General features: G+C 32.2%; 1 protein-coding gene across 4 annotated transcripts in view; it reads left to right on the top strand.

Moving 5' to 3' along the window:
• The first annotated feature begins 1,836 nt into the window (after positions 1-1,836).
• LOC106467478 (cationic amino acid transporter 3-like) overlaps positions 1,837-9,209 on the top strand; it is a 70,819-nt gene continuing 63,446 nt past the window's right edge. The window contains exons 1-2 of one of the 4 annotated variants that reach the window (XM_022395672.1): positions 1,837-1,941; positions 8,946-9,060. Coding sequence is in view for 1 of the 4 variants with exons in the window: in XM_022395670.1 (XP_022251378.1) it covers positions 2,083-2,086 (4 nt within the window). In the remaining 3 variants the exon portion in view is untranslated. Of the gene's footprint in view, positions 1,942-2,009; positions 2,087-2,154; positions 2,193-8,945; positions 9,061-9,209 lie in introns of those variants that run through there. The other 3 variants (XM_013927837.2, XM_022395670.1, XM_022395673.1) reach the window with 3 other exon arrangements.

Below are 9,209 nucleotides of genomic sequence, written 5' to 3'. Positions count from 1 at the left end.
ACACATCTTTCTACAGTTGTCTGATAACATTGTTTGCTTTTCTAATAAATTGTTTATGTTGTCCATAGAACCTGTCTCATTATACATATTATATATGTAAATATTTGATATAACATGCATTTCTCATGTATTTATTTTCCATCTTAATAAGGATCTTAAGTGTTACAACATATGCAAACATTTTGACCAAGAATATATAATCCTCACAGATCGTGCTTTGATTTCTGACAAAAAGTTAGAGTCTTAAGAAACTGGATACAGCTTCAAATATTGATTGATATAGTTCAGTGTTGAATTTCAACACGATGGACACCTTATGTCAAATAAAGCTTAATATCACATAAAATATACTTCAGTGGTTTGATAATGAGAATCCATTTTGAAATTAATGAGGTTTAGAGACAGATTGAATGGGTAACAAAGAAAACTTTATTACAAGTTTAAAACAGGAACGGTTGTATAACATTTGGACAAGGTTTTTTCATCATCTGAAACCTTGTACATCTAAATTTGCCTAACGTTTTCTTCGTTACCCATTCAAACCGTATATAAAGTTTATAATGCAACTAGCATATAGCCCGTCAAAAATGACAGGAAAAGTACTACTACTCCCACCCCATAATATACTCTAATCTCACATTTCATAGCTAACTGAAATAAATATATTTTGCGAAATGAAGCTTGACCAACAAAGAGGCAGAAAAGTGCAGTCAAGGCAGTCAAAACGTCAGTAAATTCCTCTGTGAACCAATCAAAATTAGATCATTCATGAAATTTGTTAGGTTAAGAACTTCTAATATATAGAAATGCCAGTGCGTTTTGATAACACTACGTTCCAACAATGGCTTTTATGTCACGTTGCTTAGCAACCAAAGTATAACCTAATATCGCTGTTAGTCTATGTACTGAAAGTATAAAATCAAATGTATAGATAACAAAACTGGAAATATATTTGTTGATTCTTAATTTAGAGTCTCTGTTTTTTGTTGTTGTTTTTTTTGTTGGTTGGTTTTTTATTAAAAACATGGGTAATATAAGAGAAAATAGCTTAATTCAGAAAGGACTTAAGTTTAAAATTGAATCGATATTTTTACTTTCATGGCTAGGTGATCGCACATTACATCTTTACTTTAGGCTTATTGCACCAATACTCACTACATGTCACCCCTCTAACAGTCCCCCCTTGCACCCCAATCACTAAAATCGTAATGGGCAAACAGTAATCGAATTATTCTATCTGGATAAATGCATTTTGGTTTTTATGACTCCATGGCCAGATGGTTAGGGAGCTTAACTTGCAATCTGCGGGTGGCAGGTTCGAATCCCCGTCACACCAAACATCTTCGCCCTTTCAGTCGTGGGGGCGCTATATGTGACGGTCAATCCCACTATTCGTTAGTAAAAGAGTATCCCAAGAGTTGGCGGTGGGTGGTGATGACTAGCTGCCTTCTCTCCAGTCTTACACTGCTAAATTAGGGACGGCTAGCGCAAATAGCACTCGTGTAGCTTTGCGTGAAATTCAAAACAAACAATTTTATGACTCCTCCTATTTCGAGAAATCAAGCGTGACACGCTGGCTTTTAATTTTATTTAGGTTAGAATCGTTAGATAGTCCGCTCAGATAGATAGTTTAGTTTGTGAAACTAACAATCTAAATTCTCATTGTTTTTGAGATTACATGATGTAATGTTTGAAATTCTATTCTGTAATCGAACATTTTTATGGAGAACGAGCAACTGTTTTTGAAATCTTATTTTTTCGTGGTGTTTTAAAATGTTTTATTAACTTTTCTTTGGTACACCAGGATTCGCCTTCTGATAACTGTACACAAAAGTTGTACTTTCAAGTTTTAGTTTCAAACGTATTTGTAATATAAATTGTGTAACATAGGATTAAACCGGTTTCAGCGCGGTGTTATACAGGAATTCGCTACCCACACCAGTAAGATTTCCTGGTCATAATTTTAGTTTATTAAGCTTATTTTCTAATAATTAATATCAGAAATGTGGATTTTATTTTGATTGAATGTGATAGTTCCCCGTTCACTGCTTTTAATTTTATTGTACCCATTGGTATTACTATATGAGTGAGTATATTAGTATCATTACTATTCGAATTACTCTTACTTAGTATAATTACGTGAATGAAATGACAGACAGAAGTTTCTTTGGAAATGAAATAGAAGGTTACAGGTTATTCAGTTTTAAGATGGATACTAGAAGTTTTGGTAATATAGAAATGGTTGAGAGAGTGGAGAATAGCCTTTGGAATGGGCTATCTACAGATGCAGTGGTTGCAGTAAATTTGAAACAAATTTGAGAAAATCTTGATAAATATTTAAATGATAAGGGGTGGCATTGAGGATTTTTTATTTTTTTGTAGTTTTATGGATGGGTCAGCATAGATGGACCAACAGGTCTCTTGTTCTTAAATTTTGTTTGTATTTGTGAAATATGTTATTGTTAGTACAACTACAAGTAATAAAACATAGCGGTATACTTAAAGTTTAAGATATCAATAAGTTGAATGAAAACTTTTTGTATATGTAAGCAATGTATATGTATGTGACAAATAAAAAATAATAATAATGTTTTTAACTTCATTCAAAATCTGTATTTTTTAAGGAATTAAGTATTCCACTTTTTATATACATTATGCTGAGTATGCTAAGGCAGGCTAGACTAAATTCTGAACACCAGTTAGTTGCACCAGTTGTTCCATGTTTTACTGTGTCATTAACTTTTAGTGAGATTGTACAGCTAATAAGATCATGTCACACTATGTGCAAGGAAAGAAATTGCAGGCCATTTTTATTGAAGACAAAATATTCAAGAGGTTGAACTTATATGGGTTGCAATAAAGGGTTTCAAGAGAAGAAAGTTTTTAATTGACAATATTTTTAGGCCATCTGATTGAGAGAGAAAATGTCATTTCTTGAAGTTGAAGTGATTCAGGATGTTTCTTCATACCAAATGGTCAAAGAGCTGACAAGGAGGGGGATGGGGTGGAAATACCATTTCAGATTTATTGATGTGGTTGGAAGAGTTGAAGTGAGGAAGTATTTGGGGAAGAGTGATCATTGCATACTTAAGTTTAATGTTTTGCTACATGTTGAGATAAAAAGAAACTCAATTTTAGTTTTTCATTTTCAGAAAGCCAAGTTTGAGGCCATGAGACAAAATTTATCTTTAGCAAATTCTGAGAATGAATTAAAAGTTATTGTTGAATGTATTTGAGAAATTTTTAATAAATTACTTTTCATTTGAGATTGAATCATTTTCATGAATGAGGAAAAGGATAACAGGGAAGATCTAACTTAACTGGCTTACTTAGGACAAAAGAGAAAATCAAGATAAATACTTTAAGGTGACAGACAGGTTGGAAGATTTACAGAATTATAGACCCTCCCCCGATCTAATTTCATATTGATAGAATTCTTGGAAACAGAATGTCTTTGTTTGCAGTATTGGCACATCTTTGTATTTTTTTGCATTTTTAATGTTTATTATGTTAAGAAAAAAGCATAATTTCCTATTCTTTGTTATGAGTGATTTTTTATTTCACCAATCCAATGGACAGGTACTCCAGCTAGTAAAATATGAATATAAATCCTTTGTTGTTTCTAAATGTTAAACCCATCACCAAACATGTTTGCTATTTCAGCTGTGTATAATGTGATGCTCAATCCCACTAGTCCTTCTGCTAAATTAGGGATAGCTAGCATAGATAGTCCTCATGTATCTTCTTTGCAAAATTAAAAGAAATGAAAAAGTTAAACAATGCTGTTGCATAACTTATACGTATTCATGTACAAAGTTTATTGTTAAAAAGTAACTTAATTCTAAATTATTGTCTAAAGTCAAAAGACAGAGTTTCCTTTAGCTTTCCATATACTTTTTTTGCTACATAAAATTTTTTGAAATAAATTTTAAATCAATATTGTCATTTTCTGACATCGTTCGTTGTAATTCATGAAGAAGACAGGTTTATATTTTCATTTCTGTACAGCTGCAATGAGTTTTACATGTAAACAAAACAATCCACTTGTTAATTTTTTGGATAACATTTTTGTGCCTATCCAAGAAACTATCACCCCCTACAAGAATTCCCCTTAGTTTTTATACCAGGTCTTGGTTAAAACCCTGATATATTGTCACATCAGGTGGTTTTATCATTTACTAATAGAACACAGCTTTGAAAACAGCTATAAAACTTAAATATGATTGGGTTAATAAAAATTATATAATCATATAATAGTAAATTTATAGGTTTTAGAAGTTTTTGTAAATGTCCATTTCAGTTCCTTTTCATTTATGAATTGTAAAGGTATCTGTGCATTAAATTATATGTTTGAAAGTTACAGAAATTTTCTTTCATGAGTAGACATCAGATAACTTCAGATAAAGTAAACTAAACAGTTTAGAGATGGATTGAATGGATAAGAAAGTGTAACACTGCTAATGACAAAACCTTCTCCAAACATTGTAAGTCTTTTCTTCAGAAAACAAGGGTAAGAGGTAATTTTATCGGAGTTTGTAAGATTGTCTAAGGGATTGATAGGATAAAACCATCTGATTTCTTTCTCTTATATTTTAAAAATAATAGGATGAGAGGCCACAATTTTAAGATTTGGAAAAAAGGTAAAATATCATTTAAGGACAACAAGGAACCTGTTGGTCCATCTATGCTATCTCATCCACTAAAGTAAAATAAAAAATTCTTGAAGCCAACTTTTATCTTTCAAATATTCATCAAGCCTTCCTTTTTATTCAGTTAGATATAGCGCTGCCACTTTATCTGAAGGCTATCCATTCTAAAGGCTAACTACCCTTTTAGAAAAATACAACTGTCTTAGCTTAAGATGACTTGTACCTTGCCAAAGTTTATATTTGTGTCCCCTAGTCTTATCGTTCTTACCATTAATTATGAAAAATACAAGGCATGAACACCAACAATTCTCTTAATCTTAAACACCTCAATCAAAACCCCTGTAAACCTTTTTTTTCAAGATAAGAAAATTTCAGAGATCTTATATGACAACCTTTCCATACCAGGTATCACCTTAGTAGCCCTCCTGTTAACCCTTTCCAACAACTTAATGCCCTTCTAAGACTGAATAAATACTTCAAATATGGCCTGACCAGTGACCTATACAATGAAATTATAACATCTTTAGGTGTGTATTCATTCTTTCTGTAGATATAACCTAAAATTCTGTTTTCCCTACCATTAGCATGCTGCTTGGATGGATTAAGACATTGATCAACCAGAACATCAAGATTTCTTTCTCCTATAACAATGTTATGCTTAATTTCTCCAAAGTATACTTATAATTCAAATAATGATAACTCATATACATTATCTTGCATTTACTATAATTAAAAGCCATTTCCTGTTTATATGCCTAATTTGCCAAATGACCTCAATCCTTTTATAAAGCACCAACATACTTCTAACAGCCAATACCCAAGACCTTAATATCATCAGCAAATTAAGTAATTTATTTGACAATTCCTTCACCTGTGATATAGATGCAAACCAAAAAGTGAAGATCCTAACATTGAGCTCCAAGATACTCCACCAGATAGTTTTATTGTTCTAAGAGGGTAATAGCCTTATGAAATGAGTTGCCATTGGCAGTGAAGGTCAGCATTTTATAGGAATTTAAAAGGAGGATCAATGATTTCCTGAAGAATAAAGGATAGATTTAAGTTTTTGGTGTTGTTAATGGTGGGTGTGAAAGGACTATTTCGAAGGGCAAAATAATCCCATGTTGTCCATTTGTTGTTTTTAATGTGTGTGATTATATATATTTTAAACATTAAGGTAAAATAAACCTTTCTGTATTGAAGGACCAGGTAGTTCCACGTTGTCCATATGTTGTTATAGATTTGTGTATATATATGTGAAGGGTTATATTGTTTATATTTTAAACACTAAGGTAAAATAAAGCTACAGCCTAAAATTTGTGGGAAAAATCATTAGCTACAGGTGTTTTTTCAGAAACATTATTCTACGATCTACACCACTAAAAGTTATTAATTTGCACATGACTGCTGTGGAACTTCCTGTGCATGCTACAAGCCTTGAACAAATTCCCACTCTATGTATTGTGCCAGCCAGTGACCTAATCACCGTAATGCCATACCCTCCACCAATATGAAGGTGATACAACCTCCATGCTCCGTAATCCATATGAACACTAGCACATGATCATAGGCTCATTCTTTCCTCAGCAGTGTTCATGTTCAGACACGATTTTCTTGCACCTTTTAAGTTTCTCATCACTTTGATTGACTATTTTTCTTTATTTTGTTTTATATTACCTTTATACTTATTGTATTTTTGTTCCATACACCTGATTCCAATTTTGTTTTTTCTATAGCCATCACATTTTTTTCTTTCTGTTATATAAAAGGAAGAAAATTAAATAGAACACATTCACTTGTGGATTGCCAATTTGCCATAAATTCTCAAATCTACACTGCTTATATGTATGGAAACTCAAAAGTTACTATTCAGGACTCTTCTATGCCTGTATCAGCAGTGACTGAAGTCACATTATCTGTTCGTGATGTGAACGCTTTTATGAATCAGATGGTGGGTTCCCTTCTGCCTACTTCTCCAGTAGGTCATTCCATTTCATTGTCTTCTGTAGAGCCTTCCTCATCTGTGGAAGATTTTGATCAATTATTTTCCGCCTCCAGTTTTTGCTTCTGTTTATTCTCTTCGTGATGAAAAACAGGTATCTCTTCTTTCATTGTTTGTAAGACTCATTATTCAGGTATGTGAATTTTTCTCTTATTCACAAGTGAATCCTGATTACCCTTGGGTTCCTTTACTCCATGAGCTGACTTTCTCTTTTCCCCTCTTTCCCAGACATTTGTGCTCATGCTGATGCCTTTCTATCTCAATTTCTTGTTGATTAACATTTTCCTCATTTTACTTGTCTTCATAACTCCTTTTCTATGGTCATGACACTTTCAGGCCTGAAATTCATCATTTTCAGGGCAGTGCCATTTGGTCTTGGTTCTACCTCCTTTTTTCTAGGACATCAAGGCCATCATTTAAGGCAACAAAGCCAATGTCAATTTTGCCCTAGGGCAGAGGTTGGAAACCTGTGAGTCTCGGGCTATCTGCTGTGTCCACATTCCTAAAAATGTGTGTTGCAACCTTTTAAAGTGGATCCACACCATGATTGGATATTTAAGATAGGGACAAGATACCGTATGAACCATTAGAAAGTCTCCTTAGGCAACTTTCTTGTTAAGAAGTAGTTGGGTAACTTGCTGCAGTATAATTAATTTTGACAAATAATCTGTGCATTATTGTGTGGTTTTGATGCTTATTGATTATTAATATGTATTTCAAGGATTGTATTGTGATATTGGCTTACTCCTGTGAGTTGTTTACAAATATCAAATAGTGTTTTTCATGCAATATTTTATATTTCATGTATGTATCGGAGAGGAAGAAGCTAAAAGTAAGAATATGCAACTACATTAACAAAGCATAGCATGGTGTATTTTAATAATGAAAGGATTGTATTTTCTGCACAATTAAGGTTAATTAAATTCTACTAAGTATAACAAAATTATTCACTCTTTCCAGAGTTTTCTGTGGAAAATGTTGTTATTTACTGAACATGTAAGCCCTAATGATATCTGAACAAAATATGTATAAGGGTTTAACTAGTTTTAGGTTTAGGTTGATATTCCAAATGAGTTCATTACCATGCAGTGAAATATTAAGATAAGTGCATTAATACCGTATATTAGTAGTGAGTGAAAAATGAAATATTCTGTTGTTGTTGTTCTCCACTCAACTGAATGCAAAAAGTACCACTTAATGGTTTCTGATAGATATTTAAAATCACAGTTAAGTAGTATATATGATTCATGCATTTTTGTAGCTGTTTTTCTACTTTTTATGTACTAAACATAAATGACCAATTTTTTATAATTGTAAAGAAAACTGGAAAAGTAAATAGAAATATATTATACAAAAATAATACCGTACAATTCTACATTGCAAAAAAACTAGGATACATGCAGTATAGTAGGCACAACTACATAGGTGGGTGAACAGTCAAGGTAAAAAAATGCAATCACTAGCATGTTGCAAGACTAGTTGACTAGCTATTGTGAAATTCCTTGAGGAAATTTCATAGAAACAACACACAGTAGACTCGGTAAGGATAACAAGTATTACTCACCCAGATTGATATGAATGCTACATGGTAAGTCAGGTGCTGCATCCCTGTAGTGATTTTGAGCTTCCAAGTATAATATTCATGAACTTGGGATTTGTAAAACTTCCAGAAAAGATTCTCATTCCCCAATTATTCTACCCATTTTGGAAAATTTCAAGGGTCATGTTCATAAATTTACAACTGAAGCAACTATGTGGCACAAAAGAAACAAATTACTCCAATCAAAATATGATCTGTAATTATGGGCTTGGTGCATTATGTAACTTTACACTTAATGAACATTATAACATTAATATGTTTTACACTAAACATGTACTTGGACTATGATCTTGAATATTAGTTGCATAAATATATAGACTTCAGGCCAGTACTTTGGCAATTAATCATTTTTACCTAGTTTTTCACAATAATAAATACACACTAAAAATTATGTAGATGTGCAGTTTTTTAAGGTTGTTTTATGTTTTAATTAGGACAAACTGTATACCCACCTCTGCATGCTTTTCATTCTGGGTGCATAATTAGGATGATAACTTTGTAATCATTAGATTTTCATACATTGCTTTTCACAATTTATTCTATTTAATAATGGTATATGGGCTTTATATTTTGATGCTGTTTATCTTAATCTGTCATAAGTGAATACCTTTTTTACAACTTTAAAACATTTCCTGCTTTTATTCAGCAGTACAAGGTCTATGTGCATACTTTTATATTTTCTTGTTTATTTTAGAAGAATGTATATTTGCTTATTGTAAATCAATGCACTGTTACTGATGGCACCCCTCCTATAATTTCTGGAAGGCTACGAGTCTGTGCCCTGAAGGTTTCAAACATTTTTCTACCCTGTGAGTTCCAATTTATATTAAGTTGCTTGTGTTCTGTTCTAACCTGCAGTTAGCATCTCTAAGTATCACAAGCAACAAAACAGATTCATACAAAAATGTTAAACATTGAAGTTATATATATATATATATATATATATATATATATATAA

The sequence above is a fragment of the Limulus polyphemus genome, unplaced genomic scaffold (assembly GCF_000517525.1).
Source record: "Limulus polyphemus unplaced genomic scaffold, Limulus_polyphemus-2.1.2 Scaffold2627, whole genome shotgun sequence".
NCBI lineage: Eukaryota > Metazoa > Arthropoda > Merostomata > Xiphosura > Limulidae > Limulus > Limulus polyphemus.
The sequence above is the reverse complement of the archived record's forward strand: the minus strand, read 5'-3'. Positions and strand labels throughout refer to the sequence as shown.